General features: G+C 38.2%; 3 protein-coding genes and 1 non-coding gene across 4 annotated transcripts; 2 read left to right on the top strand and 2 right to left on the bottom strand.

Moving 5' to 3' along the window:
* Positions 1–816: 816 nt before the first annotated feature.
* glu (structural maintenance of chromosomes 4-like protein gluon) lies at positions 817–9,185 on the bottom strand. The gene is made up of 8 exons (XM_018450727.1): positions 8,204–9,185; positions 7,073–7,264; positions 6,798–6,974; positions 5,668–5,960; positions 5,282–5,561; positions 4,556–5,152; positions 1,817–4,206; positions 817–1,000 (listed from the first exon to the last, which is right to left on the bottom strand). Exons 1-8 carry the CDS (start codon positions 8,450–8,452, stop codon positions 883–885), a joined length of 4,296 nt encoding a protein of 1,431 aa, XP_018306229.1. The 5' UTR covers positions 8,453–9,185; the 3' UTR covers positions 817–882.
* Positions 9,186–9,363: 178 nt separating this feature from the next.
* TRNAW-CCA (transfer RNA tryptophan (anticodon CCA)) lies at positions 9,364–9,435 on the top strand. The gene has a single exon. It is a non-coding gene; the product is annotated as a tRNA-Trp (tRNA).
* A 1,864-nt stretch (positions 9,436–11,299) lies between these two features.
* Positions 11,300–12,171, top strand: crcp (CGRP receptor component). The gene is made up of 3 exons (XM_018450750.1): positions 11,300–11,390; positions 11,468–11,738; positions 11,990–12,171. The coding sequence occupies exons 1-3, from the start codon at positions 11,383–11,385 to the stop codon at positions 12,095–12,097; spliced, it is 387 nt and encodes a 128-aa protein (XP_018306252.1). The 5' UTR covers positions 11,300–11,382; the 3' UTR covers positions 12,098–12,171.
* On the bottom strand, positions 12,139–13,579 carry DENR (density-regulated protein). Its single transcript, XM_018450738.1, has 5 exons — positions 13,308–13,579; positions 12,829–12,913; positions 12,580–12,762; positions 12,348–12,487; positions 12,139–12,268 (listed from the first exon to the last, which is right to left on the bottom strand). Exons 1-5 carry the CDS (start codon positions 13,407–13,409, stop codon positions 12,224–12,226), a joined length of 555 nt encoding a protein of 184 aa, XP_018306240.1. The 5' UTR covers positions 13,410–13,579; the 3' UTR covers positions 12,139–12,223.
* Positions 13,580–15,768: the final 2,189 nt, after the last annotated feature.

The following is a 15,768-nucleotide window of genomic DNA, read 5'->3' as shown; positions in this document are numbered from 1 at the left end:
GTTCAGCAGAGTACAAAACAAATCTGAAGGAAATTGTTTCACGACAAAGCGAACGTCAGCCTTAAGCCACTTTTTCCAAATTTTCAAGTGCTCCGAATTGCTCGTTCATCTGTAATATTAGCATAATCGCAACTACTTCGAGTGAACATCCGAATGTCTGAAAAGAAAAGCTCGGCAAACACACGCAAATAATCTTTACAATTAAAAATTAATTCCCTAATTATGATGAATAATTATGAGTAAATAAGGATCTACGTACTAGGACTATCCGACAGTAAAATTAGACGTGAAGCATTTCAATTCCTGTTTTAATAGTAATTTTAATATAGTTTCTGATGACTTGTACAAACATATAAAAATATTGCATTTTGCACTTATTATAGATCCGCTTCTCTTAACTAAATCAAGTTGCTAGATTTATATTCAAAATGAAATACATACACGTATCTGATTCTGATTTAGGAATAAAAAAAGATGAAATGTAAGAAATAACAGATAAGAGAAGCAGATCTTGTATCTTACTCTGTTACACAAGCGTTCCCAATATCTTACACAAAATCTTAAATCGTTCGACAGAACTGAGAACATTCGCGTGTATAACACTAAATTTAAAAATAAAATTATATCGACTATTTTTTATTTTATCAGTTATAACTTTATGATAACTTTCTACATAGTAAGTTATGGTACATTACTTCACATCCTTAGCCAACGTTAAAAAGGCTATGAGAATGCAAAATAAATCATATTTTGCAATTTACTGTGCAAAAATATAATAGTATTTAATTTATAATAGATATTTATACTAATTCCCGGTATCAAGTCGGTTTTTAATCGCATCAGCGGCTTCTTCACATATCTTTTGATTCTGGAAGCGCCACGTTACTTCGACTTTTGCTTTTTTCTAGCGGGTCCCTGGTTCTCTTCCCTTTCCATGCTTTTCTTCACGAGCCTGGAAGAGTGCCGTGTTGGTGTTAGGCATACCGCCAATTCCGGAAGACTGAAACAATTAACGATGCAACAATGAATTTCGGTGCGAAATTTACGATGATAATAAAATCGCTTCAACTCTTTCGCTACTACACAAAATTAATATATTTTATTATATTATTTTTATTGCCGGAGCAAGAGTCTTTTCAACGTCGCGTGGATGTAGCGTGCCTAAGATGTTTATTTCTTAAATTATTGTATTAAATGCAACATAAGTCTTTTTTTATTCAACATCTTTGAATTTTTTTAATATTTTGCTGTACTTCGACAACAAGTTACGATATATTCTGCATTAACAATAAATGTAATATACAATTAGGTAATCTTAATTAAAGCAAAGAATCGATCAAAAGAAAAATTATTTCACGTGATGAGTACTTAAGATAATTTATATCTAATCTCTTTTAATTGTAAAAAAAAAACAATTTTTCATTCGCTAACTCAATCGAGCTATTGTTAAACAATAGAAAATACATTGCTTTTTTTCCAAAATGTACAGTAATCATTCATCAGTAATTTACTCAATGGCTGCGTTCAACAGAGAAAGCGGCTTTGCAACTGTTGTAAAATTCTTCATTATGATTGGTTTATATATTTAGATCCATAAGGAACCAAAAGCAAGAACCAATCGTATTGAAGAATTTGCAAAGCCGCTTTCTCCGTTGAACGCGGCCATTGAAAGATAACTTCCGTATTTATCATGTAACACGCAAAAAATAAATTTATTTCGTATAATTAGAAAATTATATAATTTTTCACTTTCCGTAATATAATTACAATAAAAGGAGTCTCTGGAATCTTAAGAAATAATAACTTCAGTACTCACCCTAGTCGATCAACTTTCTGCCGCTTTCCATTCGGTGTCTCCTTTGCGTTATTCTTTTTTGTGTTTATCTTTGCATCTGATGATGTTTCCTTCGCGTTATTGTTCTTCGTGAGCGACGTTTCTTCGTTATTTAATGACGTTTCTTTCGTATTATTGTTCTTCGCGAGTGGTGTTTCTTTCCCGTTTAATGATGTTTTTTTCACATTATTGTTCTTCGCAGGCGTTTCTTTCCCGTTCAATAATGTTTCTTTCGCATTATTATCCTTCGCGGGTGCGGTATTCTCTTTGCGCGAATTCGTTTGAGTGTGTTGTGACAAGGGCAGTCGCGATTTCTGCGAGGCCTGGGACGCGTAAGTCTTAGAGGTAAGCTGCGTGGGCGGTACGATACCATTATTTTCGTAATAGCAGGATAGTCGGAGAGTCACACTTTTAGAGCAGTTAAACGTCTTGTAGATGCCCACCAGAGAGTCGGCCAGTTCAAACATATTCGAGCGTAACGAAATGACGATGAACTGTGCATTCTTCGTGCGCTCTTTAATGTAGTTACCAACAATGGAGACGTTCTTGAAGTCGAGCGCTGCATCGATCTCATCCATAAAGTACACAGGCGTGGGTTTGTAATGATGGAGGGCGAAAACCAGCGCCAACGAACTTAGAGTCTTCTCACCGCCACTGAGTTTATCGATGCTCTTCCACGATTTCTTGGGCGGACGCACACTAAATACAATACCCTCGCTTAACGGATCTAACGAATCCACCAGTTCCAGCTCTGCATCGCCGCCGAGCGTAATCATCTGATACATCTCTTTCAACTTGGTAGTGATCAGACTGAAACCGTGCAGGAACTCCTGGATCCTGCGTCGCCGAGCAGTCTCATAGATGTCGCGCATCTTGTTACGTATCGATATCGTCTCTTCCAGATCAGCGGCACGGCTCATATACAGCGTGTCTTTCTCCTCGTAGTCCGCAATGATTTGCATGTTGGGTATCTGCTCGGGTAGCTTTTTTTTCGTCCTCACCAAATTCTGCAGCAACATCTTCATGTCCAATTGATCGATCTCCTCCTCAGTCAGATCCTTAAGCGGCTCTAAAGCCTCATGGGGAATCTGATGTAGTTTCAGAGTCTTTATGTCCCGGTTGTACGCGGGGATCATTTGCTGGAGCTCCTTTAACGATTTCTTATTCTCTTGTAATTTCTGCTCCACATCGATCTTCATCGCCTTCATTTTGTCCTCGCGCGCCTGTAGTTCGTTCAACTCGTCCTTCAAAGACGATGTGGCGTCGTCCCGCTCTATCAATGCCTCGTTGAGTCCCTTCAATTCATCCAGAATTACTTTAGCATGTTCCTCAAGTTCGGATTTTTTCTTTTGAATGTCCCTTAGCCTCTGCTCGCAGGTGGATACATCGCTTTCCAGCGTTTCTATATGCTTCTCGGTCTTCTTGACGTTTCTCTCGGCAGTCTTAATAGCCACCTGCAGACGATATATCTCCGCCTTGGTTTTATCTATCGATTTATTCAGTTGCGCAATTTTCGTCTGCTGATCCCGCACCCGACTGCCGGAGATATCATCTATCTTCTTGTTGATACGTTCCACCTCTTTTTCTACCGAAGCGGAATTCTCTTTGACTTCGTCCAGATGCAATTTCGCCGCGTCCACCGCTTCCTGCAGTTGCGTAACTTTCTGTGGATCTGCCACAGCGTTGGCGGCAGTTTTTTCCTGCGCCTTCAGCTGCGCTCGCAACGATGGCTCCTGCTCGCTCAGAGCCTGTACCTCGATACTGAATTTCTGCCTATCAACTTTCATATCCCTCAAACCGGATGTTAACACGTGGACCTGTTCTCCTAGAGGTTTCTGCTTCATTCTCAGCTTATTGCACTCTTCAAACACAGTATCCAGCTGTGATTGTAATTTTTCAATATCAGCGTTCGACGGCTCATTTCTCACCACCTTCTGTCCCATCCGACCTCGGAATACTGTGCAACCACCACCACTCATCGTACCCGACAGCTCGATCAGTTCGCCTTTCAATGTTACCACGCGAAACCGTGTCCTACCATAAGCGATACGTGTTGCCTGATCCAAATCCTGCGCTACCAAAGTGTCTTGTAGACCATAATAGAACGCTGGCAGCACTCGCTCATCTTCCACTTTAATCAGATCAAACAGTCGATGTACGTTCTCCGGTGTTTGGATCCTCTGATTGATCTTGCTTTGGAATCGCTGCTGTTTTTCTAAAGCTATAAATGTAGCGCGTCCTATATTATGTTGTCGCAGATAGGTGATGCATGCCTGTGCAGTGGTTACAGTGTCCACAACAATGTCATCCAATGGACCGCATGCTGTCGATACAGCGACATCGTATTTGGCATTAATGGCGCCCAAATCGCCCTACAGAAACAAATTCTTACAAAATGCTATCTCAAGCAAAAGAAAATTTTAGTATTCGCAGATCCAGTGTACTTCAAATTAATGTATCTTTATTTAAAGTTAATGTAATTGAATAATTTTTTTTTTCATTTTGTTGAAGGTCAAAATCCGGAGAATAAGATTATGTAACTTAAAAATACATAAAGTTGTGAAAAACATTATTAAAAGAATTTTTCACAACGCGCGCGCGCGCGCGGCGCGCGTAATTGAAAATGTCCACTCCAAGTCCACTCAATCTGCGAATATTGATCAGGGTTAACAACCAATGCAACGCTGTTTTGTTTCGCATTTCGGAAAATCTCACACTCACCAGTCTCCCAAATATTCCAGGTAATCGTCCCTCACGCTTTTCTCTCATCAATGAGTCTAAGACGTGGTTTCGTGACCTACTGGCCTGCATGGCAGAACGCTGTTCCTCAAAAGTGATTCGCATCTTCTGCAGCTGAGTGGTTTTCTCGATCTCGAGTGCCTTTGCTTCATTTAGTTCACTCTGTGCCTGCTTCAAACTGCGCTCGGTTGCCGGGATTTTCGTCTCAAATAATGCCAGTTGCTTTTGTCGCTCTTTGAGAGTACTCGCAGTTTTTTCCAAAGACTCTCGGAGATTTTCCAATTTCTCTTTCTCGATTTTCTCCACTGATGTACAAAGTTCCAACTCTGACCGCGCGATATCGTACGCCGCTTTCGCTTGATCCACATCTTTCCTAAGAGATATCAGCTTTTTCTCCAACTTGGATCGCTCATTTAGCAACGGCTCTGTCTTTTCCCGTAAATTCGACATCAAAGTTGCCAACGCAGTCTCTTCCTTTTCTTTATTGGCCGCTTGCGTCTCGATCAGATGCTCGCATTCCTCAATATCCTTGGCGTTTTTCTCTGGTACCTTCAGTAGTTCTTCCAATTTACTTTTCTCCTGTGATCATTGCATAAATTGCCAAATATATAATTTAATACAAACAAAAATGTATATAATAAAGTATAATACTTACAATTTATATGTAAATTCAATGTTTTTTGGTAAGATAATAAAGTGAAGAATTACCGTTTTGCTAGATGCTATATTAGCTTTCCGTCGTTTATTTGTCTCTACTAGTTCGGCGTGCAGCGACTCATCCTGCTTGCGTATTTCGTCGAACCTCGCCGTGGCTTCATCCTTCTGCCGTTGCAAAGCGTCCCACTTCTTGCTCTTCTCCTTAATAGTCTTGATTTTTTCCTCCTTCTGTTTGCCAACACTGATCATTTCGTCTGTCAATGTAGTATATTCCTTGGTAATACTATCATTCGTCGCTTCGCACTCAACAAGTTTTTTCATTGCTTCAGATCTGATAGAAATATTTCGTAATTTTCAATAGTTAGCTGAGGTAATATAATATTTCGAATATCTTCAGATTTAGTCAAATAATAAAACTATCTTCATAGACAACTCACCTTTTGCAATGATAAATTTGATGCTGCAGACTGATTATTGAATTCTCTGTCTTTAAGTACTGTACTGCCTCTTCCATAGGCTCCTCCAAGGCCTCTTTCTCCTTTTGCACAACTCTGAGACGATGCAGCTTCTCTATTTTACGTTCTGTTAATTCTTCAACCTTATTCAATAATTTCTCCAAGGGTTCTTTATAACGAGACGTGCCTATAATATCTTCCAGAAATTCTAACATTCCAGTATCGTTTTCATTTTGAGCCTTTGGTTTCATTAGTGCAATTTGTTCTACTTCACCCTAAAGAAAGCAATTCTCATGCAACTTTTTACCGATATAGAATTTAATAAATATGTATTGATAGAAATGTAATAAATATGTATTGATTTTGAATGTATTTAATATATGTACATTGTATTTAATATACAGGATGTCTCACAACTACCGCATTTCCTCTTAAGGACGTATTCTTGAGATAATTTTGAGACAAAAGTCCTAATACGAAAATGGCGAGACTACAATAATTTTTTTAATAAGCTAACTTTAAATGCTTATAAGTTAAAAACCATTTTATTTTTATAGCCTCTATTATTATTTTTGGATTCTTTTGAATATTCTAAGACGAAAACGTTGAGGCTATAATAGTTTTCGAATTACACACTATTTTTAACCAATTATAATTTAAAAACTGTTGTAGCCTCGACATTTTTGTATTAGAATTTTCGTCTCAAAATTACTTCAAGAATACATTCTTAACAGAAAATGTGGTAGTTGTGAGACCCTATATAATGAATTGATTTTAAATGTATAATTTAATATGTATTAACTTTTGAAATAAACTAAGTTTTTGTAAATATTTTGGTATTCTTTCAAAAAAAGAATATTAACACTAGAAAAATTCAAAATATTAAATGTGTTTAAGAAATAGTCAACAAATATATATATATATATATAAAGTTATATTGACTCAGAGAAAAATTAACTACATAAAGTTTGATTTATCAAAAAAATTATTCAAAAAATGATACGAAAATAAGATCAAATAGATTACATGTGTTTATATATAATTTTTTCAAATCTTTTAGAATTAAATCTATTTCTAGATTCTATCAATAATAAAACATTCCATGATTCTACCTGTAATATCAAAAAACGATTGTGATCCAAATCAACTCCATGATACCTCAAGAGTTTGGCAATCTCTTTAAATTGTACTTTCTTCTTATTAAGCTCATAATATGATGAACTATCCTTGAATGCTGTTCTAGATATGACAAATTTGCTGTCCGGAACAACAGCATAGTCTTCACCAGGCTTAAAATTAATTAGCTTAGTATTCTTATTAATTACTAGCAGAAATGGAATTGTCACACTTGTACTTATACATTAAACTATGTCATTGATATCATTACCTTATCGATAATTCTTTGGAAATGTATGGAAACGGTGCAACTGTTCACATTCGGATGCTCGCTGGAATTGTGTATCAAGACAGAGATCTTCTTCGATCTAATCTTGCTAGCACGATAGCCGAACACAAACAACATAGAGTCTATTACATTGCTCTTGCCACTGCCATTGGGACCCACAATTGCCGAGAAACTCTGAAGGAAAGAAACTTTAAGTCTGTTGTTTATTCTTGCACTAGACTGCAAGAATAAAACTTCCTCACTTGTCCCAAATATCAAACATCTATTTAGCTATCTATTTAGCTTCAAGGTCTAAAAGTGTACACAGCTTTGATAAACAGCTCTGATAATACTTATAACAAATTCAGTCCACTTGCATTATATTAAATTAGTGCATGCTAAAGGCTGCTGTACATAAAATTGGCCAAGTTAAATATAGGTCGTGTTCCAAAATTCAATATGCCAGTGCTAAAAATCTATAGTTTACGTTACGTGTATTATACATTTTTAGCATTGACAGTAAATTTTGGAACACAGCCGTAAAAGCATATGATGAAATAAACTGCAATGTTTACAAAACATTGGCATTCTAGTAATGGATCTAGTAATGGAGATAACCCATAAGGCCGAATTGCCCCAATATTGCTTTGACTTTAAGCAAGATTTAAAACTCTCTCGGTCTTGTTTGAAAGCAAAAGAAATAGAAACAGAGTTTTAAGCCTTGCTTAAAATCAAAGTAACAATGGTGCAATTGGACCTTAATCACATAGCTATTGTATAACATAAATTTTAAATGATTAAATATTTATATGATATTGTCATATTATTTAACAGAATATATACAAATTTTATTGGCAAAGTTATTGTATCACTGTATTTAGATAATTTACATAAAGCAGTTTTTAATGTGTACTAATCCAATGCAATATGAGTGCAATTGAATTCATTATTAAGACCTGGTTCTACAAATGACAGATTAACATAATTTCGGTTTAACTTACATTTTTCCAATTCTAAGAATTTAACTTACTACTTATCTTTCTCTAACTCTAATTAATTAGAGTTATAAGATTAAAGTAGTTTTTATATTTATGGAACCAAGTATAAGAATTGGATACACACACCGGTGTTTACCTTTTGAAAGGGACCAATTATATGCATGCCAGCGTAGCTCTTGAAGTTCTCGTTGACGATCTTGGCGATCATGAGCCTGGATCCAGTATCATCAATCTCGTTAAAGTTTTTCAAAGGCGGTGGGATGTATATCTCGTCGTCTACCCTCAGGCCACCCTCCTCATCCGTGTCGTACTCCTTGTTCTGCTCGTCGACCTCCATGTCGACCTCACCGGAGGTGTGCCTCTTCGCCGGGGAGTCGTTGGCCATCCAGACGGTTTCTTCTATCTACAATTCTCCAGCCTGCGTCGTAACCTCGCGCTGCGTTTCGAGGTTAGTCTGTCGACAACATTGTCGATCTGCCGCTCGAATTGTCAATATAAGTTCGTTCACCAGGTCACGATATCAAATGAATTACCCTCTCATGCTGCGGCACTGTTAAAACGCGAGCTAGCACTCGCGCGATGTTAGCCGAAAGAATTACAGAATCCTATCCTGGCGAACCTCTAACCTCACTTTCTCCAGAATACTACAAAATCACTCCAATTACGTTTCCCGCTGTGCTCGACGTTTCCGCGCCAAATATTGCGATCGAGCCAGGTGAACGACAGATCTAGATCACTATCAGATTCCTATATTTCCAGCATCCGCCATCGCATCACGCCGAAGAGGCGTCCTGAATTCAAAATCCCGCTCGACCAACGGAATCGTCCGAACGATGAACTCGAGCTGGTGCGATAATACTCGATCGTGCGCGAAACTCACCCGACTCATACGATGCAGACGACTCCCCAGGTCGCCGCGAAATCGCGCGTCTTTGAATTACTTCGCGAGACGCGAAATCGTCCGCGAAATCGTCTCCTCTGACGTGCTTTGACGCGAGTTGTGCGAGCAAAATGGCGGCAAAATGGATTCGCTCGTTTGGCACGATCCGCCGTGCGATTCTGGAATTATCTGAAACTTTTTCTTCTGTTTCTTCACTTCGATCGAAGATAAGCACGCCTTTGACGTTTTACGGAAAAACAAAGGAGAAAAAAAATGAAAAATCCATCCGATTAAAGAAAGAGAGAAATAGGGTGAAAATTATGGAGAAAGCGCCTGCGCAAGCGCAGTGAGCATCTAGGCTACGTTATTGAGTTCAGTGGCCTGAAGTGAGCGCAATTCGAGTGTCACTACCACATGACTCCGTGGCGCAACGGTAGCGCGTCTGACTCCAGATCAGAAGGTTGCGTGTTCAAATCACGTCGGGGTCACAATTTTTTTTTCTATTTTTTCCTATTGTTTTCATGTACTTGTTATAAAAACAAATGCGTGCAACGTATTTTTTTTTTTTTTTTAAATATCTGGCACAGTTACGTGCAAATACGAATTTCTCAATCTTCTTTTTAAGATCTTTTCTTATTGGTTAGTGGCTCCTGCCTCCTCTTTTTATGATCGTAGTCACACTTTTTATCTCGCTTTTTATATTCTGATATGAGATCTGTTCGTGCTGTTTGTATTTTTTAAACCCAGAATCTTCGCTTTTTCTTTCTCTAAGGCCAATATTACGTGCGTCCGTTTTTTGTCGTGCGACAAATTTTTCAAGCCTGTTGATTGGCTATAGGACAAAGAGGTCCGAGATCCTTTCTGTTTTGCAGCCAATTAATACGCTTGAAAAATTTCTCGTACGACAAAAACGGACGCATGTAATATTGGCCTAAAGCCCAGTATCCACGATGCTAGAAATCCGTCCGAGATCTCGGATGAAGAAAGAATTGACCAATCGCATTGATCATGTGACTAAATTATTTAAATGTGATTGGTTAATTCTTTCTCTCTCCGAGATCTCAGACCAATTTCTAGCATCGTGGACATAAGGCTTAATACCCGAATATATATTTATCTCGTTTTAAAACAGATTTATGCTCATGGATGTAGTGCATACATACAATTGGTCCTTAGAGAGAAAAAGAAAAAAGATGTGGAATTGTGGAGAGATCAACGAAGAACGAGTCACTGCACTCGAGTGGAACAGGTGCAAATGTAAACATAAAAACTGTTCTTTTTAGGTGAACTTTTGCACTAGTTCATCTTTCTTCCTTTTCTCTTCAGAAAGAAAGAAAAAGAAGAAAGATGAACTAGAGTACGAAAGTTTAGCCAAAAAGAACAGGTTTATATTTGTAGCGTTTTCGGCCCGATCGGGTTTGCACCAACCTGGGTTGGATTAATCTTTCCTATTAGTTGACGTTACACGCTCTATCAATAGGAGAGCACAAAATGCTATTAATCCCATCCAGGTTGGTGCAAACCCGGACGAGTCGAAAACGCTATTAAATATACTGCGAGAACATGTAGGAGTGTGAGCAAAGAATAAAAGAAGAATAGAAGGCTTGCAAATCAGTAAAGGTAGATTTCTTCAAATACAGCAATTGATTTCAGGAAATGTTGCGTCAAAATGGCCGAAATGCACATAATACACGATTTCAAGCATGGTGATTGGTGGTTCATCTTTTAAAATATACTTACATGTCCCTTCGTGCACTTTCATGCACTAAACTACAGCAAATAAATCCGTAAATTAAAGAACACATAAATTAAGCATTTGTACATATTCTTTTTGGTCATAAATAAACTTTAATAATTACAATTCAAAAACATTGATTTACATGACGGCTTCATTTTCACAAATAAAGTACGTATATACAAATGCATAAATTTGAAATGGCGTTTGCGTCAAAATGAATGCGAGATTGCGATACTTTAGGCCGGTATTGGTTGCTTCAATGACGCATTCTCTATTCCGCAGTCTTTTTCCGCACCGTGTGATTTCACCCTTAATGCCTAGTCTGATTCCGGCCTGATTCCAATCGAACATAACCTATACCATGTGAGGGTCGTTTCTTAATATGGTATACTTCTATTCTTCTTGATTCTTTTTTCATTCTTTGGAGTGTGAGAAACATTGCAAAAATTGCACATTCAAAAAAAGAGTTCCTTTCTATTTCAATGCGTACTAATAAAAAGTAATCAGATCTCTGTAAGTAAAAAAAAGATCAGTGTACTTTGAGTATTTAAAAAAACGATATTAATTATTAAATGTTTTGACCTCAAGATTCAAATATCATTGACTTCTTCAATTGAAGAACATAAGAAAAAATTGTATTGATTTGCAATCACTTGATCACATTATTATAAAATCTCTATTAATTTAAGAAGACAACATGAAAGTGTAAGTTATTATCAGACCAATTAGATCTCTTTGCTTCTCGCAAGAATTGTTATATCTCACAATCATTGGTTTTTCAGCATAAAAGGAAATTGGAACACCCTTTTGAGTAATTATGAGGTTCTAAATATCTTGCAAAATACAAAGTGTTCTTATACGAAGCAGAAGATGAATCAGCTTGCAACCATCACTTATCAGACGCTCAAGTATCTAGAATACATGCCATGCAATAAGCAGAATCCAAAAAAAATTCAAGAGTTTCTGAGAGCCATGGAAGCTATCAAATTGAGCAAGAGCGAGAAGCTCACTCTTCTCAATCTTTATCCTACTACACCTCTCGAGATTCAATTGGTATGGTTTCTATTCTATAAATATCCTAATTCAATGCTGTCCAAGATTTGTAATTTTAGGCTTATCCTTAATGGAAATAGAAAAAAGAAAATAATACATTCCAATGTTGATACACATTAAGTTGAATACAATTCCCAGAATTACAAATCTTGGATCAGTCTGTTTTACTTGATTAAGAAGTAGAGAGATTCGAATCTTTCGACGTTTCTCAATCGATGATAGATCTATTCTGAAAAAATTACTACGTACAGATGGTGGAAGAGAGCGAGGAACGACTATCGGAGGAAGAGGTGGAAACTGTGCTTCAAATCGTCGCGAAAGTGCAAGAAGATGAGGAAGACACAGAACAAGAAACCTAATCTTAGACCTTAAAAAATAACTTGTTTAAATATATTTTGTGTATGTACATTTTATTTATATAATAAACATGACTGGAAATAGTGTATAATTAAATTATTGTGCGTGTGTAATAATGGATAGCCTTATTATCTCTTTTGATCCCCAAGATCATCTATAGAGTCTTCATCAATCTGAAAAAAAGCAGGATTTTCCATTAAAAATTTTGCATTCGATATGCTTATTTTCTTCCTTTTTTTCACCATAACTTACTTGTGGCCATTTTTCAGGTATCACCTCGAACAGATCATCCTTGACGTCTCCCTGTATAACAATTTCGTCGTCCCCAGTCACGCTGGATCCACAAGCAAACTTACTACCAAAAAATTTTGCAGCTACCTTCAAATCAATGTCTGCAAAAAATAAATTATACAAAATTAGAACTTTTATTTGTTTCACAATTCATTTAGAATCTAAATTTTAGATCGTTGTTTTGATGTATTACCAAAAGTGCTAAGGCCAGTTACAACTGTGACAGATTTCTTCTTTCCTCTGGGTGCTCTGGAGATAGTTACCAATCGTGGTATATCCTCTTTCTTCTTGGTTTTCAGCATACCTTTACCACCTCGCTTCTGTCGCTTCTTCTCATCCTCTCCTGTGCTGACTTCAGTAGAGCCATCCTCTGTAGCTGATTAAAAGATAATCCTTCAGTAAGAATCTCGAACTGTTGATATTCAATTCTCTCCATAATTACCTAATTTTATCTTCTCAAATTCAGTAGGCAGATTCCTTTCTAGCCATTGCTTGCATTTGTCATACTCCGGATAATATTCGCAGTACTGTAAGTCAATAATCATCAAATTTTTACCAAATTCAAACTTTCAGTAGCTTTTCCATAATAGATACAAGTATATTGACACAAGAATTATTCTTTTTTTTCTTTCTTATTGAATATTGAACAGAAACAGAATGATTTTCGTAACAATGCATCTCATAAAAATCTCTTTGACAATCAATCTTTTTTTTCTGTGAAAGTTACATTGTCTCATTGAAAGGGATGAGGAATTAACTTGAATTGAAACATTTATTAATTTTTTCTAAGATAAAATATGCTGTATAATTAATTCTCAATTATAAATATATAATATATATATTTTGATTGCTAATTATGATTGCTTCATTATCGTAATCAAGCACGCATTTTTCACATCAGTATTAAAAGTAACGATTTACCTCGATAGGTAGCGAACAGTTTCCGCAATATTGAACGCGGATAGGATAAGTGACATTAGGATCCGGTCCCAGTCGAAACTCCGGCTGTTCTTCCGCTGACATCCTTGCGCCGTCTAACCTCACTCGCAGTCTTGTCGGGCAATTCTTTTAAATCGTTTAGAAATTTTTCCTCGTGCCGCGCCGATATTCCTGGAAACGCAACAGTCTTTATTTTCACATGAGCAAATACTGCTAACAAATATCTCGCACCGCGCGCACCGTTAGGTTAAAAACGCCAGGGATCAAGGGATGTAGAAACTTATGGCGAATTCGATTGGAAGCACTGGCTGCGTTCAGCAGACTCAACAGTTTTGCAACCGTTTTATGATTGTCTGCTGAGATAGGATCATTCTTCTAGATCTAAAAGTATGATCCAATTAGCGCGAAGGAAACTTCCAACAGTTGCAAAACAACCGTTCTGCTGAACGCAGCCACTAATGCGCATATGGCCTATAACACACTGGTGAGACATCGCGTTTATCTTCTCGGTTGTTTTCACTTTCATGGCCGTAGTCGAACAAACCAGACTAGCCAATTGCCTAGTTTACATTGTGAACTTGATACGGATACTAATTGGCGACGCAAAGATTTCCCGAGCGCTCGTAGTGAGGAAATGTAGAACTAGCGTAAAGCAGTCACATTTTGCCGCGCGGCAAACGTTTCCGCGTCCAGTGTGCAGGAACCATTAGTGCACACTGAGTGCGCACTACGCGAGTGTCGTGCGGTCAAATAAACACTAGCCAAGTGCACATTGGCACTGTCAATTGAACACGCTCTTGATATTGGCTGCGTTCAGCAGACTCAACAGTTTTGCAACCGTTTTATGATTATCTGCTGAGATAGGACCATTCTTCTAGATCTAAAAGTATGATCCAATCAGCGCGAAGGAAACTTCCAACAGTTGCAAAACGAACGTTCTGCTGAACGCAGTCACTGAGTGCACCCCAATCGAAAACGATATAAGGCCGGAATCAGACTACGCATTGAAGATTGAGGTTGAAGATTGAAGATTGAAATTTGACCATAAGGACAAAGAAATTTTAGCTCCTTTCGTTTCGATTGGTCAAATTTGAATTTTTCAATCTTCAATCTCAATCTTCAATGTATAGTCTGATTCCGGCCTAAAGCCTTGTGTCCACGATGCTAGAAATTGGTCCGAGATCTCGGAGAGAGAAAGAATTAACCAATCACATTTAAACAATTTAGTCACATGATCAATGCGATTGGTCAATTCTTTCTTCATCCGAGATCTCGGACGGATTTCTAGCATCGTGGACACTGGGCTTAAGATCAGACTATGGATTCCGGCCATAGACTAAACAGGTATAAGAGTTTACTGCCGAACGGTAAGTAATAGGCCTGGGGGTTGATTCTGTATTTTCAAACAAAGTGAAAATGACAAAAGTGAGCAAATTTATTAGGTGTTGACCAATGAAATTATCAGTATTCTAGTAAATTTGCTCACTTTTGTAATTTTCACCTCGTTTCAAGATACAGAATCGATTCCTTGTTCTTTTTGTCTGAACTTTTGCACCAGTTCATCTTTCTTCCTCTTCTTTTCTCCTGAAGAGGCCTAATGATTCCATCTATATTGAGAAAATATATATATATATATCTCAAGTAGAGTTTTTCAAATTAATCGTTCTCTAGTGACTTTGTTACCTGTGCTCATGAAAATGTATCGCCGCAGGCGCAACACTGATGAACCAATCGCGAATCCCTATGGCGGACCAATCGCGAATCGCCGCGACGAACCAATCGCACATCGTGCAGCAGAACTTTGCCGCAGATCGTTCGAAACGCACGTGCGGGCCGCAGCCGCAGGATTCGCGCGCGCTGAAGTAGTCTGCCACCCTGTGAAAAAGTCGGACGTTGTCGTCGCTTTCCGTCCCGGACGAACGATTCAAAAGGGCGTGCGTGCGCGTGACCATAAATCGCAGCAAGGACAGTAAAAGAAACGGATAGAGAGAACGAGGTTCGCGCGAGAGAGCGAAGAGGTAGTCGGAAAAGTACAGAGAAATAAGAAAAACCACGTTGTCACGTTACACCCTGTCGTCACCGTCGTCGTCGTTTCTTTCATCATCATCATCGGAGTGGTCCAAGTCTAAGGAAATGGCAGTCGGCGCACAGATCGACACGTCCGAGCGAGATACCGACAGCGCGAAAATATCTGAACGGCGATCAGGTGCACGAGGCTACGAAGGTGACCGGTCAGTATCGATATGAAATTATCGCGTGCGCCCACGAGGGTGCTGCACGGTGTTCCTTTAAGGTTAATTCACGGACTAGGCTAGAAGGCTCGCCGTGTTCTGACCTGTGAGCGTTATGTAATCCCTCATGGGAATGACGCCGGCTTTATCTCGTGTCCCGACGAAGACATTTCACGGGTCGTCGGGACCATTTCGCTTCGTCGTTCGGCTCG

Source organism: Mycetomoellerius zeteki, unplaced genomic scaffold (assembly GCF_001594055.1).
Source record: "Mycetomoellerius zeteki isolate Tzet28-1 unplaced genomic scaffold, Tzet1.0 scaffold106, whole genome shotgun sequence".
Lineage (NCBI taxonomy): Eukaryota > Metazoa > Arthropoda > Insecta > Hymenoptera > Formicidae > Mycetomoellerius > Mycetomoellerius zeteki.
This window is presented reverse-complemented; position numbering and strand designations above follow the sequence as displayed.

Bases quoted from the DNA above. Each gene is read 5' to 3' on its own strand.
- glu (XM_018450727.1), bottom strand. From the start codon at position 8,452: ATGGCCAACGACTCCCCGGCGAAGAGGCACACCTCCGGTGAGGTCGAC. The intron at 5,153-5,281 runs GTAATTCTTCAC...CAATGATCACAG, and splicing joins ATATAGCATCTAGCAAAACG to GAGAAAAGTAAATTGGAAGA. The intron at 4,207-4,555 runs GTGAGTGTGAGA...TTGTTTCTGTAG, and splicing joins CTGGAATATTTGGGAGACTG to GGCGATTTGGGCGCCATTAA.
- crcp (XM_018450750.1), top strand. The intron at 11,739-11,989 runs GTATGGTTTCTA...TACTACGTACAG, and splicing joins CACCTCTCGAGATTCAATTG to ATGGTGGAAGAGAGCGAGGA.
- DENR (XM_018450738.1), bottom strand. From the start codon at position 13,409: ATGTCAGCGGAAGAACAGCCGGAGTTTCGACTGGGACCGGATCCTAAT. The intron at 12,763-12,828 runs GTAATTATGGAG...TCTTTTAATCAG, and splicing joins ATTTGAGAAGATAAAATTAG to CTACAGAGGATGGCTCTACT. The intron at 12,269-12,347 runs GTAAGTTATGGT...GCTTTTTTTCAG, and splicing joins TACCTGAAAAATGGCCACAA to ATTGATGAAGACTCTATAGA.